The 27220-nt window shown below is 37.8% G+C and overlaps 2 protein-coding genes across 2 annotated transcripts; one reads left to right on the top strand and one right to left on the bottom strand.

Moving 5' to 3' along the window:
- The first annotated feature begins 20 nt into the window (after window positions 1–20).
- LOC145773686 (tolloid-like protein 2) lies at window positions 21–25441 on the top strand. Its single transcript, XM_082584823.1, has 18 exons — window positions 21–39; window positions 784–907; window positions 1360–1475; window positions 1734–1912; window positions 3300–3441; window positions 3628–3648; window positions 4243–4421; window positions 5205–5349; window positions 5723–5764; window positions 15511–15586; window positions 15624–15652; window positions 15826–15888; window positions 17080–17261; window positions 18012–18156; window positions 18469–18507; window positions 24095–24273; window positions 24623–24767; window positions 24933–25441. The coding sequence occupies exons 1-18, from the start codon at window positions 21–23 to the stop codon at window positions 24971–24973; spliced, it is 1866 nt and encodes a 621-aa protein (XP_082440949.1). The 3' UTR covers window positions 24974–25441.
- On the bottom strand, window positions 18608–20915 carry LOC145774343 (general transcription factor II-I repeat domain-containing protein 2-like). Its single transcript, XM_082585570.1, has 2 exons — window positions 20883–20915; window positions 18608–20831 (listed from the first exon to the last, which is right to left on the bottom strand). The coding sequence occupies exon 2, from the start codon at window positions 20645–20647 to the stop codon at window positions 18806–18808; it is 1842 nt and encodes a 613-aa protein (XP_082441696.1). The 5' UTR covers window positions 20648–20831; window positions 20883–20915; the 3' UTR covers window positions 18608–18805.
- Window positions 25442–27220: the final 1779 nt, after the last annotated feature.

The raw sequence follows: 27220 nt of genomic DNA on the forward strand, positions 1-27220 counted from the left end.
TTCAGATTATACTTTAGTCGATGAAGTTTTATGCGACAGGTAAGCTTCGTCTTAAGTATTCAACCAGAACTGAATTAGGTCATCATAAAATTGATGGTAATGAAGATGATTGAAGGACAAAACAATTAAGACAAAATGCTGAGAGAAGCTTTTAATGATTAAAATTGTGTTTATCTTTACATGCAGTGGACTATGTGTCATTATCTTTGGCTATATTAAACTAAGGATATTATATCCCTTAATTACACGTATATTTTTCAACATTAACGAATCTCATTCCGATAGTCTAGTTAAGATAATTTTGTTCTTGCTGTAAGAATAATTTGTTGAGTCGTTGCAAGAACATATTTAATAATCGTGGTGTAACTTTCTTTTTCCAGAAACGAATGCTCAAACGCAAGTTTATGTTCATATATTTGCCTTAACACTCCTGGGAGCTATGTGTGCTTGTGTCCCAATGGAGAGTCACTACTAGAAGACGGCTACACCTGTGGTGAGTGAATAACTTGAATTTTATTTTCGCAAAATCTATCTGACCGCGTGGTGAGAGTCTCTTACCGACGTTTGAAGGTTGTTAGATCGATACCCATCAAAAGCAGGCGGCTGTGTGTTACCAGGACGTTGAATAGCATGCTGGACACAGAAATTGTTTTCCTTGCTTTCTAGTAGGCTATATTTAAATTTTTAAACTGTTAAGAAGCTTGGAAGCGAGGAATGAATTAATCAAAGCACAGTGCATCTTTGTTCGATGTTGCTTACTAATGTTTTGTTTGTATGATTCAGATTTTAACGAATGTGCGATCAAGAATGGTGATTGTTCAGCACTGGCCACCTGCGTCAACACTTTGGGGTCTCGTCGCTGTGATTGCCCAAACGGATTTATCCTAATCGAAAGTAACTGTGATGTGTAAGTATGCTTAAATATTGTTATGGCTTTCTCTTCAAGAAGGAAAGGAGAAGGTGTACAGTAGTTCATGACTTGACGTAATTTTGTTCGACTTTTTTCTGAAGATTGTCGTCAGAAAAGCAGACCGAAGTTTGATACTGATCAAAGGAACCAATCAGAGTTAGAAACGAAAATCTTAAAACTATCAAAGTTGAGTATTCAATCACTTTAGACCGATATCAAATCAAATTCATAAAGAAGTGTCCTGTATAAAAAATTCAGACCGTGACTAAGAAAAATTGTTCAATGAGAAATATATAGAAGTTTTTTTCAATCATATCTCGTTCAACAGAACTTTCCTTGTTTTTTCGATCGGATAATAGTATCCTCATAACAAATTTTCGTACTTTATTTGGCTGCACGTAGGCTATTACTTGTCCAATCTGTTTATATAACTTTTTTCTTCTGTATAGAGATGAATGTGCCAACAACAACGGTGGTTGTTCTCACCTATGCTTTAACACTTTGGGCACTTATTCTTGCTCTTGTCCAGAAGGATTTTCATTGGGATATGATAACCAAAATTGTGGTAAGAATTTACAATAAAAACAAGGCTATACCAAGTAGGCTATAGGCCTACTCATTTTTCCCATTATTCGACTTCATTTGTTTACATTAACTTTTTCAGTTTTTTCTTCTGTCATTTTGTGGCTATTTTCTGTTTCCCGGGGTCAGTTTAATTGTTACTTTGTTTTATTTGAGTTACAAAATGCCTCGTATTCAAAGCCATTTGTTGTAAAAACGTCTTTGGTTGGTCAAGCAATGGTCACGTGATATATCTTTTCAGTTAAATGTGGATTCTCGGCAGAAGTCAATAAGTACAATCAACCTTTGACCTCTCCCGGATGGCCATTCAACTACAAGGATGACGTCGTTTGTGTGTGGACGCTAAGAGCAAGAAAAGGATACCGCGTGAAAATTATCTTGGAATATCTTGGAACAGAACTGTGCTGCGACTATTTATCGGTAATTTTTCGTTGGTTTAAAGGTAGTAGCTTACAGTAGTGAATGTTATAGGCCTATAAGCTACAATGCCATTGAGAATAAAGTTTATTGCTAATAACTAATACAGTTATACAAAGACACAAATAGTTAAGTAAGGAAAACACTTCCCCTTTTTGATTTAGTTTGCGTTTCAACATCCAATCAAGACAGTATCTTTTTATTATTTATTGTATATATTGTATTTTTGTTATTGTATTTTTTCAATATCCAATTAGACAGTGCAGACAGACCAAATATCCAATCACCAGTAAAATTTGAAAAGTTGACTTTTTTTGTAAAGTTGGCATTCAAACATGTCAAATTCTATTCTTTCTTTCTTCAAAAAAATAACCTGGTCTTTTGAAAATTAAATCACAGGTTAGTTAATTAGTGGTTACATGTTGCTATGACATAAACTATCTTTATTTTTTCTTGGGCTGTTGTTGACTCAAGTGAAGATCTTTGTATCTATTCGATTAATTATGCGAATTGCGAATACTTATTTTGATTTAGGAAGCCTTACCTTTGCAAAAGCATTGCACTTACTATTTTGCTTAAGCTAGGCCTACTAGTTGTTGAAGCGTTTGGTCACAGCGGTAAACCATAATCTCTTCGTGGGAAAATTGTAACATAAGATTCCCGAATCCGTTCGTCTGTATGTATCGACCGAGAAAGAAACACTTCTTGAAACGTCTATTCTTAAAGTGTATTCCTGTAAAATTAGCCCGCGGCTATCGAAATGACTGGTGCAATGCCTTACACCTCTAAAAAACTGTCACTACAATACAAATTACTTGGATAAAAGACGGAGAATTTGTCCAGCTAGCAAGCACCAAATAAACCAGTTAAATGTGCGACCGACTTCCAACAAACAACTTCGAGAATGAATCAGAAAAATTTGTGATAACTCAAAGGCACGAGAGCAGTTCGTGACGCAATATTTCATGTCCAAACAGGTCTCAAACTGAAACAGGTTTAAACCGGTCTGACACGAGTCTTACGGACGATGGTGCAATTTTGGCTCATGTTTTAGGAATTTCCATGACGTAATATTCAGTAGACCCGAACGGTTTCTACATGACGTTTGACCAGGCGAACAACCGTCTGTAACAGCGTTGAGCCACGGTCTCAGATTGTGTCATCAAGACAGAAAATTTAAAGATTGCGACTGTTGTTAAAAAAAAGGTTACATGTAAATTTCCCTGTATACCCAATTCTAGTGAGTGGATAACTATACTTTTAGCTCATCAGGCACTACTAAAGTGTACATGCTAAGAAGCCTTGAACCAGTTAATCTTGATTTTCCTCAGACAAAGGGCTTGTATAGATTAACGTTGGAATATATATCTTATGGATTTATATCTTTCAGATAAAAAGCAATGGTACTGAAACCCACAGACTGCATGGCTTGATGACCAACACATCGATTGTATCAGAAGGCGTGAAAGTTTCTCTCATATTTAGATCTGACAGAAGCTTAAACGAAGCCGGATTTAAAGCGCTGTTTTCAGGTAATAATTTACATGTGTTTCTAAAGAATCTGCTATTGACAAATAAGTGAAAACAGATCTTACTTTGACGAAAATGCCTTCCAAATGGCAACCACTGAGCTGATATTTTTTATTTTGAATTATAAAGGGTAGTTCTTGGAAATATTTCAGCATTTTGCATTCATTGCTTTTCCTTTTTTATTTCAGAAACTCAAGAAATACCAAGTGGTGAGCTCATAAATTCATAAAATAACAAATCATCAAAGCAAATAGAATGTGGAATTGCCACGTCCAAACTTGTTAAGTGTAACAGCTGTGATAATTGCATAATGGCGGCGACATAAAAATACGTTTGCAGAAGAGCTCTTAACGGCAACTGCTGCATACCCAAACTGTTGTTGAAAAGCCAGAGGCTACGTCACGCTATAGGCCATTGTACACCAGCTTATATTTATCAATGCAGTAGTTTCAACTTGCTTTTCTTCATAAACAACCCCGTAATTGGTTGTAATTTATGTCACTGATATGGATATTGTACAGTATTATGCTGACTGTTTTGCAATGCTTTCTCAAGGACGCCCATTCTGTACTGTATTTAAAGTTTTTAGTGCGGGCCGACCAAGGAATCGAATCGAGATCTACCAGCACCAAACACGAAAGCGATGACTACTGGGTTGATATTATGCAATTCTAACATAACCACTGTACATTGTTCTAGGTCAGACTACACCTTATTATAAGAAAACCAACTTTTTTCGTTTTTTCCTGTAACAGTCTTGTGTTTAATAATATTTTGTGAATAAATATTAAATTTATCCGCAGCGCCTTGTGGCTATTTTTCTGTTGCAACTGAAGAAAGTTCCGTGTTAGCCTCTCCCAATTGGCCGAGACCTTATCTTCCTTATCAAGACTGTGAGTGGACAATTTGGTCAAAACCTGATTATAAAGTTCAAATCACTTTTAGCGAATTTTTAACCGAAGATTGCTGTGACTACTTAGATGTAAGTTTCTACCTGTTACCTATAAATATTGCACTGAAGCTGAAACATATAAAAAAAAGAAATTTAGTTGTGTTAATACTAATTTTAGAACAGTGATACTGTATTGCAATTCTAGGTAGCCCAGTTTGGCATATTCTTTGTCTGCATAGTTTAGTAGTCTTATAATAATCTACTACTATACAGAATAGCCTACCGTACATTGTCATTTATAGATAGTTTGAGTAATCTAGATATTCTATGATTCTTTTGAGTAAAATAGTTTAGAGTAAATCATTGGTGAGAAACGTGTAGTAGGTTATGCTAGCCAACACACTAATAATAAGAAGTAACCAACAAATGGATCAACAACTCACACTTTATTTGAGAATATTCATTCAACAATTACTTTTTTCTAATAAACTTATCACAAGTTTTTTTTATGGATTTTCATAATTTTTTTCAATTGTTTGTAGGCTAGTAAATAATGATGTTGACGAGAATAAACAGTCTAGGCCTATATCTGTTCTATTGAGTAATGAGTGTGGGTCAGAGTCGAAAGGTCCTTAAACTACCAGAGAATGACATGCCAAAAGTTAAGAATATACACGAAATCAATGACCCTTTTGTAACAAATTGCTACTTTTTCGACGTCCTTGGCCGCTTTACGACTATAGCTTCAATAGGAACCAGCTGGGCCTACAACAGCCTTTGCCACCTCACTCAGTCGATGTCATTGCAAGCGTTGGGTATCCACCTTACTGTTGCATCCTGAACCAGTATTTTTATATTTCTTGCATTATACAGATTTATGAAGACGATACAGAAGTTATTCGACTTAAGGGAAATACTACTTTTCTTCAACCGTATATTTCAACAACGCAAACAGTTGTTGTAAAGTTCCACTCGGACAAAAAGACTCAATTGGCTGGCTTCTTTGCTACTTTTAGACGTAGGTTTTTGCGGCAATTTAGTTCTTACAGTCCTTAGTTTCTTTACAAAGTAAAAATGTTTTCACCGTCGACAGCTAAACAACGGAACATCATTAAAGTGTAATCATTTTCTAGAAACAAATTGCAGTTTAACCTCATCAGTTTTTGAAAATGTTTAGTTATTTTAACAAACGTATTTTCTGAAGTACAGCTAGCTTTTCGATTTGAAATCTATTGTATGGTACCATTGTCCGGCCTGTCAGCAATGTTGTATGAACTATCGATCACTACGGCAATGCATTATTTTATAAACCTTATATAGCGCATAAAGATTAAAACAGCAGTGATGTAAACATGTAGGGTACACTATTGATAACCGCGCGCTTTCTTTAGAAACCGTAAACTGGCCCACTGGATCTAATATCACTCTTACAGGTAAAAGAACTATTTTGTTAAGAAAATGTTTTATTCAAACGTAGCTTGTAGCCCTTTATTTATTACAAACGAACAATGAAATCCCAATCGTTAGCTCAGTAATTAAGCGCCCGACCCCAGATCAAGCGGCGCTGGTTCGACTCTCGAGCTGTGCGCTTGAGCAACGCATTTCAAAACTGCTCTCTATTCAGTGGCACCTAATGGATGGAATAGTTCCCCGGCAACAGCAATTCAACAATCGGAAACTTCACTCTGTCAATCTCGGTAACCGGCCCAGCATCAAAAGCCTTTATAAGTATGCGAAACTACCAGGAATAACCTATCAAGGCTTTGTTAGTCCGAGGATAAAGATTCTAAACCAACCAACCAACATTACACATCTACATTATACATAATATAGGCTACTCTACATGTCCACAAGTATGCGAAACTACCAGGAATAACCTATCAAGGCTTTTGTCAGTCCGAGGATAAAGATTTTAATCCAACCAACTAATTCAAGTTTAAAGGCATCTTTAGACACAAGCAGCCTACTTAAATATGTATATTCCAAACTTTTGAATTTAAAGGGCAGCTGTGGTAGTTATCCCAGTTAGAGCTATCGGTTAAAAATTATCTCGATTCTGCAATATATACGCAAAGCACAACTTTAATCACCTTCTAACAGCACCGTGTGGGTTCACGGCAATGGCAAAGAACCATTCTTCAAATTTATACTCGCCTGACTGGCCAAATATGTACGACAATAACTTAGATTGCAAATGGAAATTAAGAGCAAGATCTGGTTATCGAATTCGGGTGGAATTTGTTAAGTTTGAAACGGAAAAGTGTTGCGATTACTTAATGGTACGTAAGCCTGACTATTGTAACCTTAGCGGTGACTATATTGTTTTCTAATGTTTGACGCCTTGCACGGTGTTTGTTTCTTTTACAGCCTTTTCAACCACTTTTAGCATTCTGGCTTGCTTGTGCTGCATGCAGGCCCGTAACTAGGGGGGCGCAGGGGGGGCGAAGCCCCCCTGGAAAAAATGATGTTTATTACTGTAGCTCTGTTCGCTAACTAGGTAGGTTTTATACCCAATTTTCTTGTGTTGTTTGATTGTAAAGATGGTGTGTCTAATGGTGTGGTCAAATGTTGTGTTAAACTCGAGATTAATTGCTGGTAAGATCCAGAGTAGGCTAAGCCTACACCAATTTCCAACTGAGCTAAGCAGTGTGATAGCCGATCAGTCTCCAGAATGCTGTGCAGTTGACAGCCATTAAGCGTTATTAAAGTGCCGGTGTAGCAGTCCAAGAGTTACTGCAGGACAAAAGTTACAAAGGTTGCCAAATATTTCATGTAAATTTTATTTGATTTTGTTTTGAAAAATAATTAAATTTTTAACCTCTCAAAAGGTCAGATTATTAATTATAAGTATTTTGTAATGTTAACTGAAAAGCTTGCATTAGTTTGAGAGTAATGAATTCATTACACTTAGTTAAAACAATTTCGCTTTTCTATCGATTGCGAAAACGCCGGGCACCCCAGTTAACTTTTGGACTGACAGGAACTTCCAGACTGCAACGCCGCAGAAGCAGTCCAAAAGTTACTGCTATTGTAAGTGGGTGTGCTTTTTCGAAATTCGTTTAGAAAAACTTGTAAATGAACTGAAACTCCACTTGGTCAGTACAGGCCCGTAACTAGCTTGGAACGCTAGGGGGGGCAATAAGTATTCTAGAGGGGGCCCAACTTTTACCTTCCGTATCATGTATGAAATCGACGTTTGTACACAATGTGGTTATATTTGCGCAAAAACATTAATCGTAATACAGAGTTTACATTAGCATAGATTACACTGGTCTGCACGATTTTTGAAAACTGATTTAGAGTAATTTTTTGGCGCTGAATCCGAATCTGACCTCAGATTTTGCCTATCACGTCAGGTTTGTGAGATATGATAACAACAAATTGTTACTTTTGTCAAAAGTGGAATATTTGACTTTGCGTTAATTACACATAGGTTTACACATTGTGCTACATCCAGATATCCAGGCCCTGTGGTGCATAAATAGCTGAAATACACCCACAGTCCCACACACTATAATTTTGATACCAATTTGTCTTCTAAGCAACATTATTAAAAAGGCAGTAAAAACAAGTTAAAAGGGAGGCTAAAAGTAGCCCCGTCAAGGTTTTGCATGAAACCACAAAGATTTAAGCAGTCCTATGGCAATGCTTGTCCAATATCTTTCGTTATAGCACTGCATGTGTTGGTAGTAGCCTAAATGCAACGCTAAATCTTTCACTTTTGGCAAAAATAAAGTATTTTTGTTATCATATCTCAAAAATTTAATGTGATAGTAATAATCTGAGTTCAGATTCGGATTCAGCCAGGGATGGAGGAACCACCTGGGCCTCGTGGGCATGGACCCACCTACTTTATTTTCTGGGTGGGCCTGGCCCTCCCACTTTTGAAAGCCAAATTTCTTTGAAAAGATAGCGAAAACGGCAAATCAGAGAGGGAGTTTCAAAACAGGTCTTCACGTGGTTGCGTGTGACTGGTGGAGCATTCTATCAATCAATATAATTATTCTCTATGCTCTTTATGGTTAGAACAGTGATATCATTACATATGCACGTACTGTATAATGCCGCATATTATTACCCCCAGGTGGTATTATAACTGTGTGTGTATTGTTGCCTTTTTATTTGTGTGTACATCGCCACATTTTGTACAACGCTTTAAAGAAATTCAACAATTTTGTAAATTTTTTGACCAAATCCGACCCAAAAATGGAACATTTTGCCTGTTGGCACGAAAGGCAATTATGAAAACGCAATGTGTAAACCAGAGGTCGGCAACCTTTTTCTAACCGCAGGCCAAAGCCTAACTTTACATGGTCTTAGCGGGCCGTAGCCTATTAATACCAGTTTTGATCGATTCAGAGGCATGATTTCAAGGCGTTGACGTAGCCGTAGTCTAATGCCTTCAGAATATCGGCTAGTAATATCTTTGACGGGAATCAGCTGAACAAATTCTTAAACATCAAAATATTTATTTACTGCACGCACAAACACTGCCAAGTTAAAAATTGGCAGTCGTTGGTTGTAGCCTAGGCCTACAGTTCTTTCAGTACTACATTGAAATCCTGGTGTTCTGCAACTTCCACATGGTCATGTAGAAACTGTTTTGCGACTTGTAATTCCGCCTCTGATGAAATATCTATCTTCAGTTTCATATATAGTGGAATGAGCGATTCACGGTCCAAGAAGTTTTCATTTTTTCTTGAAAGGTCACGAACAGATGTGTAAAACCATGAATTGTCTGCCATTCTGAGTTTCAAACTGCAAGTATAGAAGCATACCTAGAACGCAAATGCCAAAGTGGTTGTCCTTGTCCGGTACTTTAATAACGCTTAGTGGCAGTCAACTGCACAGTATTCTTGAGACTGATCGGCTATCACACTGTTTAGCTCAGTTGGAAACTGGTGTAGGCTAGGTCTACTCTGGATCTTACCAGCAATAAATCTCCGAGTCTGTCTGTTTAACACAACATTCGACCAAACCATTAGACACACAGTGTTTACAATTAAACAACACAAGAAAATTTAGTATAAAACTGAAAAGTTAGCGAACAGAGCTAATAATTAACATCATTTTTTCCAGGGGGGGCGAACATTATTGCAGGGGGGGCTTCGCCCCCTCTGCGCCCCTCCTAGTTACGGCCTGGGTCAGTAGATTAAACTCTTTGCAAGTATGCGAAAGATGAATCCCAAGGATAAATGTTCTCACCACGCAACCACAATTCTTGACTTTAAGTTTTATGCCACGTGTTTTCGATGGGAGTCCAACGGAAATTGATTGGAATCTCAAAGTGTTCAACACTTTCGTAAAACTTAAAGCCTTCCCCGCGTGTGAGACTGTGATAGCCTACTCACTGAAGGTTGATGGCGTTTTGACTACCGGTTGGCCTACATGTAGCCTAAGTTATTTTATATTTTTTCAAAACGGTAGTTATGAAAACCAGATCAAAAATAGGCTCAGTGCTTCATTCACTAGAAAACTTTGGTTTTAACTTTCATGAAATAGGCCTACATAAAATATAGTCAAAGACTATGTTTGTCAACTACAACTCAAGACCAGCGGCTAACAAGTCAGCATTTAAATGCAAACTTTGCACGATATATTAAGGCCTGTAGCTTATTAAATGCCACGATTCACGTAGCCTATAGCCACTATTTAAACTTTGAAATGTTTGGAGCGATGATCAATTAAATTGTTAATTTTGTTTCAATAGCGCCATAGCCTACAACGAGTCAATAAAACACTCATAACACTACATTGTGAATCCAGTGGCGCCGGCAGGGGGGGCAGACGGGGCAGCTGCCCCCCCAATGTTTTGGGCATCATCTTTTTAATTTTTTTTTTTTTATTAATACATATTAATATTATTTTTTTAATATTTGGATTCCAACCTCAAGTAAGTCAACTCAAGTTGCAAGGGGGGGGGGGGGGGGGGGGGGGAAGCTCTCTCTTTAAAAAAAAGTGTCGAAAACCTTAATGACTAAATTCTAAATTGTACAGTAGATAAAAAGATTTTCTACAGAAGCAAAGATATAGACTTTTTAAAGTTTCAACTAACGTCACATTGATGTAGAACAACCGGTTAAATTTTTGATACCTCACACTCCCATGACTTCTTCCGGGTGCATTTTGGCATTGGTTGCTTGCAGTGATTCTTTCACTTAAACAAAACGTTTTGTTTCAGCAGTTTTGAGTTGTTCGATTCTTAAGTTGTAAAGGAGACTCAATTTATCCAATATTTATCATTTATGTTTCTTCTTTAATCTCAGCAGAGTTTAAAACTTGTAAAAGTTTTTCATCCATACGACGACGTCATGAATGAAATTATATCTCAAATCGGCGTAATGACGTGACATCATCTAAACATTTTACCGAATAAGAAATTAACAAATTCGATCGTCAAAGTGGTTTGGTGGTAGTAAATATTATGTAATGAAAAAAATGAGATAAGGTTGGAAGACATTACGTCATGTATTTTCAATACAAATTGAAGTTTAAAATTTATTCTTTTGTTCATAGTCGTAATCCACCTTCAAAGCGGTACTACAAAGAACAATTTTTCGATAAGGGGGGCAGCAAGAATAAGTCGACATGACTTTTAACTCTTAGAAGGATGGGCTCCTGGAGTCTTGCTCAGTTTGGGGGGGGGGGCTGTCAATTCTTTTTATGCTTTAGGAGTGAAATCTCTGTTATTTTGGCACGGTTTCAAAATTTGGGATTCACTTTGTAAAATTATTCACGCTGAGCATATCCGAAAATTAAAACTATGTGAATTTTAGAACTGCTCATATACGTTGAAATGTTGAGGTCACTTATGAGTGTAATTTGTAGCGTGAGTTTACACATTATTTTTTGGTAGAGTAATGAAGAACGTGCATAGTAATGTTGTGATTAATTTTTTTTACATTATTTTACATACAGCCAATGCCTTTCACGCTGTGAAACAGTTCTACAAGACGTTACGTAATGAAAAAATATATAATCAAGGTTGGAAGACATTACGTCATGTCTTTTCAATTTAAAATGAAGTTTAAAATTTATTCTTTTGTTTATAGTCGTAATCCTCCTTCAAAGCGGTATTACAAAGAACAATTTTCGATAAGGAGGGCATCAAGAATATGTCGAGAATATACATGACTTTTAAGGTTTACGTCAGCTCCGGAGATCAGTAAAATATAAGGTTCTCATTATCGTGATTGTAAGCCGCGGGAAATTTTTTCTCTAAAAAACAGATTTCCGGAAAGCTAAACATTTTTTCCAGCCCTGGTAGAAAACAAGAGAAATTAAATAATATACCACTGTCTTGCATGTCTTGCACCAGTGGCGTAGCCAAGGGAGGGGAGTTCGGGGGTTTCAACCTTCAAATTGAATTTACGGATGTTAATACATTGTTTACAAGAAAAGGTTTAGCCTATGATGTAATTTCTCGTCAAACTGTGCAAGTATGCAAGCCATCTGCAACTGCTGAGATCGCTTGTTCGATCTAGACATCTAAACAGCTATTCGTTATACAAAACTTGAATATATCAGAAATAGCCTATAGTAACTTCATTGTCTCAAAGCTTTTTGTTTGACACTCATCAAGATGTATGACCTCTATGACGTTACATTTTCTAAACTTTGGGTTGACTTCAGGGCATAAAAGTTAGTGACTTACCGGAATAAGATCGTTTTTTGAATCAACCAAGGAGAAAATTGATAAATAATAAAACTGTAATAATCTCGCAAAAAAAAAGCAATCAACCTATGTCTCTAAAACAAAGTTTGCCTAATTTTAAACGAAACTGCATTAAAAGAGCGAGTTTTGCCAATACCAAACATTTAAGTATCTCAGTCTGGAATTAGCAACAAGAAAACTCAGAGACTTAGCTTTATTTCAGAAAAATGCCGAAGAAAACATGATTTTATCCTTTTGCTATGCCACCGGACAGCACCATTTTACAGAAATATTCATACCCACAATTTTGTTGAAAATGCTCTCAGAATGCACCAAACTGAAAGTAATTTTTCAAAATTTTCTGGGGAGCCCCCCAGACCGCCCGCTGCTAAGTGTCGCCTTCGGCGAACACGCCATCGGGCTTGGCCCGCCGGCTGTCAAGACCCCCCTTTCAAAGTTTTTGACTACGCTACTGTCTTGCACTGTCAATATTTTGCCCCCCTATTGTTGAAGGTCTGGCGGCGCCACTGTGTGAATCGTAGGTTGCATTATAGCACAACCAGGATGACAGCAAAATACTATAGGCTAGGCTAAGTGGTCATAGTCAATCACCTCCCAATGCAAATTTATTTGCCAACGCACGTAGGCTAAGGCACGGACACAACTTCAAATGGTATAATACAAACAAAAGCAGGTTAAAATGATAGCCTACGTAAATTTTTAGGTTACAAATTCAAATTTTAGTCCAATACAGCAACAATTTCTGGTAGAAAACTCATTTTTAACTTTCATCTTATTTTCGCTTCATTCCCAATTACGTTTCTGCTGTAAACCATGTTGTTAAGACGCAATGGAGGATAAATCTTCAAGTTCAACATGTTTCCAATGTTGAAATCATTTATACAAATCTGCTGCAAGCGTAAAATCTGAAAACCCTATTTTAGTAACTTCTGGACTGGCAGTAACTTTCAGACCGCGTATACGCGGTCCAGAAGTTACGGTAACTTTCAGACCGCAGTAACTCCCGGACCGTTACACCGGACAATCACCTTGGCATTTGCGTTCTAGATAGGCCAATGCTTCTATACTTGCAGTTTGAAACTCAGATTGGCAGACAATTCATGGTTTTACACATCTGTTCGGGCCCATTCAAGAAGAAAATGAAAACTTTTTGGACCGTGAATCGCTCATTCCACTATATACGAAACTGAAGATGGATATTCCATCAGAGGCGGAATTGCAAGTCGCAAAACAGTTCCTACATGACCATGTGGAAGTTGCAGAACACCAGGATTCCAATATAGTACTGAAAGAACTGTAGGCTACAATCAACGACTGGCATTCCCGAATGTATATGAGCTTGCCGCTACTGTGGCATCATTCGGGTCCAGTAGTGCGGTTTGTGAGAGTGGCTTCTCGGTTTTATCTCGGATAGACAAGTCTACACTCAGGTCTATGTTCCAGTCGAACTTGGTTCTGGTGGGATTTGAAAAGGAAATGATCGAGAAAATAGACTTGGACGTTTTTGTTAATAGATTCAGTGAAGCCCATCCACGCCTTATGTTAGGGTAGGACGTAACCTATCTATGGCGAGAATACATTTCACTGATGGTGTGAAATAGATTCTCACTATTATCATTAAAGGATTGATCATGAAGAGATGATTGTTGATTCTGCACTAGAAAAAATGAGGTGCATTGTACAATTATTTACAAAACGATGAGTGTGACAGGTGCAGCGACTGCAACCCTATTTGATCATACATGTAGTTCAACGCCTATTTTCTACGTAGGCTATAGGCCTAGTATATTCTGTGTGATTTATGCACTGCAGCGCATCAAAGGAAAATTTTATCAAACTAAAACGAACTCAAAGTTTATGAAAGCCAATGGATTAACTAACAAAAGAATCAACTACAAACTCATAAATTTCGCTGCGGTTTATATGCCAATTTTTAATCATTTTATCACTAGTTGATGGTCGGATGTTTTAAAAATGAGTTTGCTTCTCAATTTCTATACTGTCGTCATTATAACTGTTTAATCTACAGCATGTAATTCACTCCATAATGCCAGTTGTTTCTATGATAATCTATGCTGATGTAAACGCTGTATTACGATTAATGTTTTTGCGCAATCCACATTATGTACAAACGTCGCTTTCGTACATGATAGCTTACGGAAAGTAAAAGTTGGGCCCCTTCTACAATACTTATTGCACCCCCCCCCCCCCCCAGTGCTCCAAGCTAGTTACGGGCCTGGCTGCATGTTGCCTGAAACCGGGTGGATGACAAATTAATCAACCAAGTAGCCTAATGCTATATTTTCCTGAAATAGGAACATAACCCACATGTTGAAAATATGCAAGTCATGGCCTATTATATAGAGATTGAGGTTCGCGTTTAGCAGCATGATCGTTGCTTACTTCACAATGTAGATATTAACGACCCGTTTTAGCCTGATATTAACCACCTGTAAGCAGCAATCATGTTGCTAAAAGCGAAACTCAGTCTATTGCATATGCATAACCTTCGACTGAGTCACGAAACCCTCGCTTCGGCCAAAACAGGTCGTTAATAGTCTATATTATATATATTGCCAAATTGAACATTGAAATCTAAAATTGCAACCAATTACACTATTGGTTGCAATTTTACACACACACATTAACACTAGAGTATAACTAACTCTTGAAATAAAGCTAGCTACTCAATGGCCAAATAGGTGGTGCTCTTGTCAAAAAACTTTCAAAGAGTTATTGACTGATTTTTTTACTTAAAACATCAGCGGAGGGTCGGGGCATGGATATCTAAAACAGCGGGAGGTCGGACAAAGATGTCTAAAACAGCGGTTGGAACTAATAAGTACTACACGTAGTCACTGCAAAGCAGAGCCATTGCAATGATATATAATGTGTCGCTAAACTGCTTTAGGTGTTGTGGAGGTAGGCTACAACATGGCAAAAAAACGAAACATTGATTTTTAAAAAAGCCTCCGTTAAATTTAAGAGATTCTAGATTTAATTTAACGTAGCCTACCAATGGAAGCGGCAATCTAAAACTTGCAGATAAAATATCAACAAAGCTGATGTATTTTTACCAAACTTGTATTTAACAAAAAAAAAGATAAGTTAAAAACAGGTGAAATATTGTAGCCAATTGCACTACAGTGGTAGACTCACCTAAAGTGATGTAAAACGCCATGCAATTTATCCTGAGGAAAGAACGCAAGAGTGTAAGTTATGTGGGCTAGCTGGGATTGGAACGCCACACGAGTAATCAAACCAGACGTATGTGCCCTGCAGGCCTAGAGAAAAATGTTGCCAACAAAAAAACAGAACAAAATTTTTCAGCAAAAATCAGGCTCTAGCTGTTTTTCGCATGCCGCATTACAATTAAAACCGGTGATGTTGAAAGCTTAGGCACTTTAGTGCGAAATTTACATTTTGTAACACTTATAACAGTAGCAATTTTTAAATATTCTACAAATTCACTGTTTTCTGCTTTTGTCATACCGCCTTATTCAGCTCAACGATGGATTGACTCCTCTAGTTTTGAACGGGAGTCTTCCTCCGGGATATCTCTTTATTTCGTCAAACAACAGCCTAATCCTTACTTTTCATTCCGATATATCAATCAGAGATGTCGGATTTTCGATTGCGTTTGAAGGTATGAGCCATGGTTTTAATTGCAGCTTATGTATTTTTATACCAAATTTTAGAGCCATCTATTTAAACGCGAACTAAAATTATGAAATTACTATTATAAATAAAGCAGCTGACCTCCTTTGACGTGTCATGTCATGAAGTTTAACAAATTTGAAACTGCTCACTACTTTTCAGAAACAGAAGCGCCATCGTTACCTTTTATTCCATCCACTTCACTTCCTACCACAACTGAAAGCCGTAAGCAAGTTACCTATTGATAAATTTAGTAAACCTATAGTTTCTAACATAATAATTTTAAAGCAATGTTCGGTGGAATGAATAATATTTTGTGTATGTTACTATGTCTTGCATTGTTTAGTGCTTATTTTTCTGGGGGAAAATAGTTTCGTATTCTATAGTTAGACTACTAATTTCACTTACAACTATGTAAACTTACAATCGGCTACTTTACTTTATTTATGGATACTGAAAGACAAAAAACACTGAAACACTGAGGCCAATAATAAGCTGTAATATTTTTCATTACTAATGTACTTAAAATGGCAAGAGCATTGATGAAAATTTTTACTGTGGGGAAAAATTTTTGTTTCGGAAATGTCTTTTATTTCAAGACAAGTTTCTTGCCAATACAACAGTTGTTTAATTTTAATCCAAAATCCTGGAATAAGCTGCATTTTCACATTTTCTTTTCGTAAACCAAACTTAAAATCCTGCAGTCAAAACGTTCTCTTACATAGTAAAAACCTTCTTCGATATAAGCTACTTGACAGTCTTTGAGGTTGTTGTTGAGTAATATCCAGTTGGTTCATTTATTGTTGTTCGGCGATTATCTCTGCCACTTCTTCCACTTCTCCCCAGACCTTGAGCCCAACTGTGGTTGATTTGCGATCGTCTCCGGGATAGTCACCTGGCAGACCCGGATTTATGGGGGGGCAGAGGGTGCAGGTGCTCCGGGCCCCCCGACTTTTAAAGGCCCCCCCTACGTGGAAAAAGTGTGATTTTGTGTTATTTTTTTTTCTTTCAGCCTTTGAAGTTTCTGCGAAATGCTGTGCAGTGCTGGATTAATGCTACTGTAGACGTAGAGGTGGTTTTTTGCGCCGTAGGCGCGAACAATTTTTTTGCACGGGGGCCCCCGATCTAAAAGTGCCCCGGGCCCCCCATCAGCTAAATCCGGCCCTGCCACCTGGCCGTATGTCAGTGGATGGATAACTGGCACTTCAGCTAGCTCCTTGAGGTGCGTTGCTCAGGCGCACATCGCAAGAATCGCATCAGAAGTGTTTGACTTAGGCCTACTGAGTTTTTGTGCACAAAATTGGCGCTTAACTAACTGAGCTATCGAGACAAACTAGTTTCACATGCGGTAAGCTAATTGTGTTCATCCTAGTCTCTGCTTGTAATTTCTTTTTGCATATATATTTTATTCAGCAGCTCAGTGCATATTTTCCATGCAAGTTGGGATTCTACAGCAGCAAAAAATTTTGTCGCCTGGTTGGCCACTAACGTATCCAAACAATCTTGATTGCGTGTGGAATGTAACGGCACGCCCAGGACTTCACGTGCGCATGATTATAACGTCATTCCACACTGAAACCTGCTGCGATGGTTTATCGGTAAGGAAGTAGCCTATAGGATAGGATTTGGCATCAGAAATCAGCCTTCGGTCATAGTACAATAAAAAGCATTCAAAAAATCTATTAGCCTATAAGAACATTATTTAATAATGATTCTTAATGAATGTTAATAAAAGCGTGTGATCCCTGTAAAAAAATTGCTTAGTCTGTTGAATGTCTCTCACCCATAACTCCTCCAAGGAGAATCACAAAGATTTTCTGCCCATATCCACTACAATATTATTGTTTTTTTCTCGTTTTTTTACAGCAGTGTGGGCTAATTCTTATAACCATCAGGCTCTCTCTCTCTCCCTCTCGCATTAACATAGACACCGCAAAAGTTTTACAAATATCTTTAGTTGGAAGTTTTTCTTCATTTGATTAGGCTACTATTCATTGACTTGACAGATGCAAAATATAAAAAACGTTGGGTATGAATTATTATCGTTATGTGCATAGCCTAGCCTACTTTCAATTTGTTTGCTCAATATTTTTATAGACCTACCTGCAGTGAGTAGACCTATCAATGTAGCCCACGATTAAAGATGTAAGAGTACTCAGCACAAGACAAATAATGAATATGTGGATATGGACCTAACGTGAATTAGATTATAGCCTACTTAGCCTATAACAAAATTTTAATCAATCTGCTATTAAATAAAAAGCTATTAAATACATAGAAACTAATCAATCATCAGCAATGATAGGCCTAATTTAAAAACGTTTGAAACCAGTTTTGGATTTTCGAAGATACATGAAGATACGGTGTTGGTTGTACGTATCCGTGGCAAGCCACATCTTCCTCTGCAGCATGTATCCACCTCTTCAAGCCTGTTTTTGCGATTTCATTCGGATACGTCAGTTGCGCACATTGGCTTCCAAGCCACTTTGTCAGGTAACCCAAACAGTTTTAAATAATTGTAGGGTATCGTTGGGGTTTACGCTATTGGTAAGCCTACGAAATGTTGGGTATTAAATTCTTAATTGTATAGGCCAATACAGTACACTAGGTTTGAAACGTTTCTTTGAAAAGTTATTAGCCCACTTGAGGTTGGAAGAGTTGTTGTAGCGTATTTCTTGTAGTAGTGCATTGAGTTATGAATTCAAAAATATTGTGTTTCGTTCTTTGCAGAGCCTAAAGCAGCCTAAGGAGAAAGTTTTCAAAGCAAACCAATACTTTCTATCACTTATAAATTTTCAATTGCAGAATTCAAAAAGAAGCCTTCACCATCTCATCAACTATTCAGTGAGATATTTGTATACTACAGTAGAATTCGCCTATAACGACACCTCTAGGGGATTTGCAAAAACTGACGTTATAGCCGAATTGACGTTATAGACCAGGGGTGGGCACACTTTTTGAATTAGGGGCCAAAATTATTTTGTTCTTAGACTGGCGGGCCAAGTGATCGAGCCGCCACTTACATATAGTTTGTCACACGAATAACAAAGGGACAAAAAAAACGGAAGATTAAATTAACAAATAACTGAAAAATACAACCAAAAAACAAAATCGAATTTAAATACGACGTCTGACAGGATTGTCAAGCTTTATTTTTTGCCAAAGCATCGAAATTTGGCATCATTTTGGTTGTGGCGATAGTCAGGATAGATTTGAGGTGCGCATCACTCAGCTGAGACCTGTGGCTAGATTTGTTAAAATTCATCAAGCTGAACGTCTGTTCACAAATATATGTGGAACCAAACAATACCAGCATTTTTTGTGCCACCTTTCGAATTTCTGGAAATCTGGTGTTGCTTAGCGATGCGTAAAACTCATTTAGCTTCAGGGCTTCGAATTTCTCCTTTAAAACGTAGTCACTCTGAAGATCGATCAATTCCAACTGCAGTTCTTGTGGTGCTGTTGCAGCGACTTGTGAAAGTGGAGCCGAAATAATCTGAAATGGTTTTTGGAGTTTTTCGAAATCAAGAAATCTACGGCAAAATTCGTGGTGCAAATCATTTAGTGATTTGCTGTATTTATTTGCATGTTTAGGGGCTTCTTTCATCGTCAGTAATGTGGGGAAATGAACAAAAGAATTGTTGGACATTTGTGCTGAGAATAAAGCCAATTTTGATTTGAAAGCCGTAACGCTTGTGTACATATCGTGAGCGAAGAGTTCTTTCCCTTGCAGCTTTGCATTCAGCTCATTCATATGTGTTAATATATCGACAGAAAAAGCAAAATCACAGAGCCAATCTCTGTCCTCCAGCTCAGGAAATTCATCAGCTTTCCCGATTGACTTCAAAAATGAGGTAATTGCCTCTTTAAGGTTCCAGACTCGTTTACATGCTTTACCCAAGCTTAACCAGCGCACATGAGAATGATAAAGCAAGTCCTGGTGATCAGAATCAATTTCCTCAAGAAACTTGATAAATTGGCGATGGTGAAGTCCTCTCCCTTTTATGTAGTTGATCAGTTTTACTACTGCCTTCACTACATGATTGAGCTGCAGTACAGATTTACACAGGGCTTCCTGATGGATAATGCAGTGCAAAAAAGTTATATCCACCCCAGCATTTTCCTCATTCATCTTATCTTGAAGTCTTTTTAGCAGTCCAACATTTTTTCCTGTCAAATTTGGTGATCCATCAGTGGTGACATTCGTAAGTTTGTTCCATGGTAATTTAAACCTGTCGATCACACTAGTGACTTTAAGAAAAAGGTCCTCTCCTCGAGTAGTCCCTTTTAACGACTCCATTGCTAAAAGTTCTTCTATTATCTCAAACTTGTCATTAATTCCTCTGACGAAAATCAAAAGCTGTGCCGTGTCTCTTACGTCATTACTTTCGTCCAGCGCTAACGAATAAAATACAAAAGAATCTGCTTTTCCTTTCAACTCGTTAGCTAAGTGCTCATCAATTTGTTCTATACGGCGAGTTACAGTTCTGCGTGATAAACTGATTTGTTCATATTTGCTTTTTGCATCTGGACACAAGAGACTTGCTGTCTCTACCATGCACTGCTTGATAAATTCTCCATCGGAAAATGGTTTGCTTGCTTGTGCTATTTTGAAAGCCAGTAAAAAACTTGCCTTGGTGATTGACTCAGAAACTGCACTCTGCTGAAAAAGAGTGCTTTGCTGAATCCGAAAATTTGCCACTAATCTCTGAGAAACGTCCTTTCTTTGCTGAGTTGACAGGCTGCTATGATGGTTTGCATGATTGGTGTCAAAATGGCGGCGGATGTTGTATTCTTTCAAAACAGCAACGTTTTTTTGGCAAATAAGGCATACCGCAGTTGATCCCACTTCGGTAAAAAAGTATTTCGTCGTCCACTCCTTTTTGAACACTCTGCGCTCACTATCGACTTTACGCTTCTTCGCTGCACTCATTTTAACAATATAATTTATTAACAACTTAGCAATGTCTATTTCGCTTAGCATTCCACACTGACGAAACTGTTGATAAAAACACTAAACTAAGAAATATGGTACATTACTGGTTAAATTGACTAATAAAACTTTCTGTTTTTAGTGAACCTCCCAGCAAACTGTCCACTTGAAGCGGTTGACTGTCTCTTATCTATAGTCTCGTTCTGTTGCTCAACACAACAAACAGTTTACCAGCCTCATTTTTTTAAAAAAATGAGGCTGGTAAACTGTTTGTTGTGTTGAGCACAGGGTTGCCAGATTGATAAAACAAAAAAGGCCAAATGCATCCCCAAAAAAGGCCAAATTATAGAAAAAAAGGCCAAACCTGAGGTTTTATTCTCTTTGTTGAAATCAGTGGTGTTTTTGCACTTACTTTCAACAACAAATTATATAATATTTACCCAGTTTCTATTGTTTTACATGTTATCTGTTAAAGAAGAATCGCTTAGTAAAATTCCTGAAAAAATGCAATCCATAAAATACAAACAGATAGGTATGGAAACAATTACAATACAACTGAAATATGCATACAACAACATTAGGCTAAGCATCATCCTGTTGACTAAAAAGCCATTAACGTCCACCAGTGCGACCCTGGTGACTAGTGAGAAGGAGTTAATATTGGCATATCACTTAATGCAATATGAAATAGTATATATATATACAATATTTATACCCAATACAATTACTTGTAGGCTACATTAAACACCCAACACTGCAAAATCAAAGAAATCAATTGCATTTATGTCCAACATCCTTCCACAATGAACACTCCTTACTATTCTAGGAATGCTAGCGCCTCTGCCATTTCGTTACTGCTAGTTTTACCATAAACAATATCAGCTGTGAAACGCCTTATCATTATGAAACTGGCATCAAAGTTTGTGCAACATTTTCCATTCAGCAGCATGTCCATTTGTATTCGCAAAATCGTTTCCAAAAGCTCAGTCTGCATTTTGTTTCGTGTTTTTTTTTCACTGCAGTAAGTAATGAAAAATCCTCTCTACTACTGCATTACTGACAGGGATGCAGAGACATGTTAAAGCATAGCTAGCAAGGTCTTTGAAATGAGCATGATGTAAAACGCTACACCAAAACTTTTCACTGTTGCTAGAGATAACCAAAAGAACTATGTAAACCAAAAGAAAAAAAGGCCAAACAAATGCCAATCGGGAAACTAAAAAAGGCCAAAAAAAGGCCAAGCGGCCAAACAAAAATTGTCCAGCCAAACACTTTTCAAAAAGGCCAAATTTCTGACATTTGGCCGTAAAAAGGCCAATCTGGCAACCCTGGTTGAGCAACAGAACGAGACATTACTGGTTAAAAGCAGAAAGCACTGTTGCGTCAAGCGACGCACAAATGTACCTGTGACATCATAATGCTCTACATTCTACATTGTATCGCTATTTAGAGACAAGAGGTATCTAATCCTCCTATTGAAACTTCACAATAATAAAACTTGCAACATGTCGATAACATCCGGCGGGCCAGAATACAAGAGCCGGCGGGCCGGATTTGGCCCGCGGGCCGTAGTTTGCCCATGTCTGTTATAGACGAACTACCGCAAACTATTCCACAAGTGTTTTTTGATTAAAGAAAGAGGTGTATAATCCAATCAGGGTTACTGTGTACCACCAAACTGACAAAAGGCACGCAGAAAATACAGTAAACAAAGAAATTGTTTAAAAAAAATAACCTACAGCGAAAGGTACAGGAAATTTGCGCAATCCAGCTCGTTACATACATTAGTAGAAAAGTTCATTGTTTATTAGCAAAAAAGGCATTGATCTTGAGCTGTTTCGGTTTTGACACGGATTTGACACAGCTGTAGAGCTGCTTTTTACACGTGATAGTTTTTCACGCGGGAAAAAAGTTAATTCACTTAAAGTCCCTGCTGAGAACGATGTAGCGAAATAAAGGGAAGACATTTTGCAAGCAGCAGCGCTAACTGGATTAAAAGACTGACTGTTCGTGGTGAAGGTGATGGCTTAAAGTGACGTTATAAACAAACAAAAGACGTCTGGGGACCAATAAAGGGTGCTGTTACATGCGAATTCAATCAATCAATCAATCAATGTTTTATTTGTCAGTAACAGGAACATAGGTACATGTTTGAAATATGCAATATACACAGTACAAAAGTTACACAAGTTCCCATACCGACAGGGAGACAACGAGACGTTATAGGCGATGCTGTTGTAGCCGAACTACAATGTATGTAAAAGATAGGAATTCTGCCGGGACCGAGCGAAATGTGACGTAATAGGCGAATTGACGTTATAAACGAAGCCGTTATAGGCGAATTCTACTGTATTTAGTTTTTCGCGGTTGTTCAATTGCCATTTTTCCGCACTAGACAATTTAGCCTACCTAAGCTACAGTAGGCCTATGCTACAGTACGATTTATCTAAGCTACAGCCGAAGTTAAAGCTGGTAACACTTGGTATGGTAACGTACGCTAATGTAAGTGGTCAGTTGTTAAATATCAGAAGTTGGTCTTTATCATGCCATAGTCTGCTACAGTGTGTAGGCTATGAGCAGTATTATCAAATTTAAGAGAGACGGGGAAAACGGTTTGGTTTTTTGAATCTTTATCCTCGGACTGACAAAGCCTTGGTAATGATAGGTTATTCCTTCCTGGTAGTTTCGCATACTTGTAGAGGCTTTTGATTTGACGCAGGGCCGGTTACCGAGACTGGCAGAGTGAAGTTTTCCGATTGTTGAAGTGTTGTTGCCGGGGAATTATTCCATTCATTAGGTGCCGCTGAATGGAGAACAGTCCTGAAATGCGTTGCTCAAGCGCACACCCCGAGAGCCGAACCAGCACTTAAAATGTGCCCTCGCGATTTGCCAGCTCAATTACCACATTACAATTATCCGAACCGAGTTTTGATGAGAGTTGGAGAATGCCCCCCTATTCTTTATAGCCTACTGCACTAAACTCCAGTAGCGTAGCCAGGAATTGTGAAAGGGGGGGGGTTTTGACGGCCGGCGGGCAAAGCCCGACGGCGTTTTCGCCAAAGATGACACCCAGCGGCGGGGGGTCTGGGGGGCCTCCCCAGAAAATTTTGAAATATTACTTTGAATTTGGTGCATTCTGAGAGCATTTTCAACAAAAATGTGGGTATAAATATTCCTGTAAAATGGTGCTGTCCGGTGGCATGGCAAAAGGATAAGATCATGTTTTCTTTGGCGTTTTTCGGAAATAAAGCTAAGTTTCTATATTTTCTTGTTGCTTATTCTTGGCTGAGTTATTTGAATGTTTGGTATTGGCAAAACTCGCTCTTTTAATGCAGTTTCGTTTAAAATTAGGCAAACTTTGTTTTAGATTAGAGACATAGAGACAGAAAGCATCATTCCCAATATCGTGACGTCACATGCGTGCCAAAGGGGGGGGGTTGTAACCCCCAAAACCCCACCCCTTGGCTACGCCACTGCTAAACTCTATACTTCTCACAGGTCCTTGCGGGTATTCTGCAAATGCAACCAACAATAGCCAAACTGTGCTTTCTCCTGGATGGCCTAACGATTATAGAGAAAACCTGAATTGTGAGTGGTATTTGAAAGCACCCACAGGATTTCAAATACACCTCAGTATCTTATTCTTCAACACAGAATCCTGCTGCGATTATTTAGATGTAAGTACAACATGGGATTAAAATGTAAGACAATGATTTGTAAACATTAAACAACATGATTAAACCTGGATTTTAATAATTAAATTTGATTATGCCTGAGTCTAAATATGATAATATAGTCAATTTAAGTCAATTAAGTCAATTTTGGTTTTGGTTAATTAGGTCTGCCTTATCAAACAAGCCAAACGTGACGAACGTAAAGAAAAAATGCATAGGTCGTGATAAAAGGTCACTGATGATGCTGCACTATTAGAGCGCAGTCGATCAAAGTTTGGTGATTTAAATTAAACTAAAGCACTATCAAAGAACACATGCTCATTAATCGCACAGTAAAATTGTTGATTTTCAGGTATTTGATGGCAATCAAACCACTGTGAGATTATCTGGGGAACTGTCATACGTTTACTCTCGACTTTCGAAAAGTGGACAGTTTCGTTTGCGATTTTTCTCCGACGCTTCTATTGTACAGAAAGGATTCCAAGCGACGTTTAAAGGTGGGCGCAGAGAAAAAGTAGCCTATAATTGCCTAGCATACCGAACAAAACAAAGAAAATAATCATTCTTATTCCAACTCTTGAGAATTCATTTGGCTAAGGTGTTGTCAAGGAAACGGCAGCCGAGTCTTACATAGATTAATAAAAATGGTACTTGCTTTCTAGCTCTCTCTGCGGATGAATCAAAGAAGAAAGGCAATTCTTAAAGGAGGTCTAAAACAGGACGTTCGAAAACTTCAGTCTTTGAAATAGTAAAACGGAAAAAGAGCTGTGCAGAGAAAGTGAAAATCGAAAATGTGCTACAAGCAAACGTAAAAACGATGTTGGCCAAGGAAGAACTCGGGACATTAGTTGACGAAAAAGGAGTCTTAGCCTACATGCTATGAGAAAAACATCGTTTAGTTTTAGCCTATTTCTTTTTAAATGGCTAGGCTATGACCCTAACTTTATTTCAGTCTAAATACATTTTCATGTTCCTCAATTCTTTTTTGCACCAAAACCATGGTTTTTGATATTTTTTGGCTGGATAATTGCAGCCTTCTATAGGCTATTGGTTTGTTGTATTTTAAGCCAAATGAACATGACTTTTTAAATAAACAGCAGTTTGAAGACATTATAAGGCAAACCGGGGCGTGTTGTCACAGGTTTGGGGTTTTTCGATTTGTGTTTTTGCTATATACAATGCAAGTGATTTGGTTATATCATTCGTACACTGTCCACTAACACTTCCTTTTGCCACTAGTTAAACTTTTTAATCGCAAAAGGATTTCAAGAAAATCAGATTTTTGTAATAAAAAAAATTGTGACAATACGCCCCAGCACGGGGCGTGTTGTCACAAAGTATGGGGCGTGTTGTCACAATTTTTTATCTTTTACAACAATTTGATTTTCTTGAAATCCTTTTGCGATTAAAAAGTTTAACTAGTGGCAAAAGGAAGTGTAAGTGGACAGTGTACGAATGATAAAACCAAATCACTTGCATTGTCCTAGCAAAAACACAAATCGAAAAACCCCAAACCTGTGACAACACGCCCCGGTTTGCCTTACAAAATCAAATTTTATTACGTGGAATTTACACATTTATAAATTTATAAACAAGTTGAAATTAATTCAACAACTGCTTTGGGTCTTGTTTCCTTGCCTTCACATATCGACCAAGGGTTCGGTAGTTTATACCAAATTTTGCTTCTGCTTCTCGTAAGCTGTGACCATCATCACAGCTGTGACAACTCGTCCCGATCGACGTACGCAATCAGACAAAAGTTTTAATGGCGGCTAGAAAAGGCACGCTATTAACTTCTAAAGTGTCAGCTAAACTTCTAACATAATATAAGCTATAAAACTGATTTCATACTTGCGGTCAGACTGCTCTTACGAAAGCGTCACACAATTTTGAAAAGTTAGTGAAATTTACATCAATGACCAAATTTTTGATAATAATTTAGGCTAATTTAAGCTAAACTTGATGTCTTTTCTTGACTTTGCTAACCTCAAAATGAAGATGACTCTTAACGAAGCAGTCAGTGCAAGTACAAAAAAATTGCTGTGACAACATGCCCCTTGTGACAACACGCCCCGGTTTGCCCTTTTATAAATTGAAGGTAATATTTTGAAAGTTGGTCAGCAAACACCAGCTATTCAGCATCCCTTTGAGCCTACGTGTCAACAATATTGTTGACAGAGGAGTTCAAGTGGTCGTTTGGAAATTGAGATTATTTTAGTGGCGAACCCTTTCAACGGGCACGAGAAAACTGAAAATACTGTAAGCTACGGCAGCCTGTATTATTTTTCTATTCAGTAGCCTAATCCGTTTGCATCAAATCGTTTCTTAGGAAAAAAATTCGGCAATTGGAAGATAATTAGGCCAAGTCTACTTTATCGATCAGTAGGCTAGGCTACAGGATTTTTTGTTGTTCGGTTAGGCCTACTTGTAGAAATTCTTGAACTGAGAAAATTCCTTAAGAGCTTAGGCTAATTCTTACCATTTTGCATAGGCCTACTGACGCAGGCAAGGCCGTTGAAAGGATAATTTTGGCCCGGTAGCCTACCAATGAGATCTTCCCGCCTCAAATCAAGACACATAGGCTACATTTAAGAAAAATGCATTGTCTTTAAAGAACACGCGGTGGTTTCTGTAAGCTTCATGATCCCTTGGAAAAAGTATCGGTCAATGAATTTATCACAGGCAGTGCAGGATTAAGGTGGATGCTATTGATGCTGCAGCATTAGGCCCATTCCTGAAATAGGCCCAGACGAAAACAGACGTGAATTTTCCGGACGCTGAACAGTTTTCCTTTGCTTAATTAACCCACAAATAATTCTTATTATGAAATTTGTAGTCCGACTTTCGCACGCCTAGGCACAGTGTTACGCCTAGGCACGTAAGATAAAGCAAGATTTTGGCATAGACTACTTATTTAAGATGAAAAATTATAACACTTTTCGAGCTGTTT

The sequence above is a fragment of the Aplidium turbinatum genome, chromosome 7, assembly GCF_918807975.1.
Source record: "Aplidium turbinatum chromosome 7, kaAplTurb1.1, whole genome shotgun sequence".
NCBI classification, from domain to species: Eukaryota; Metazoa; Chordata; class Ascidiacea; order Aplousobranchia; family Polyclinidae; genus Aplidium; species Aplidium turbinatum.

Bases quoted from the DNA above. Each gene is read 5' to 3' on its own strand.
- LOC145773686 (XM_082584823.1), top strand. The intron at 1,476-1,733 runs GTAAGAATTTAC...ATATCTTTTCAG, and splicing joins ATATGATAACCAAAATTGTG to TTAAATGTGGATTCTCGGCA. The intron at 5,350-5,722 runs GTAGGTTTTTGC...CGCTTTCTTTAG, and splicing joins CTTCTTTGCTACTTTTAGAC to AAACCGTAAACTGGCCCACT.
- LOC145774343 (XM_082585570.1), bottom strand. From the start codon at position 20,647: ATGCTAAGCGAAATAGACATTGCTAAGTTGTTAATAAATTATATTGTT.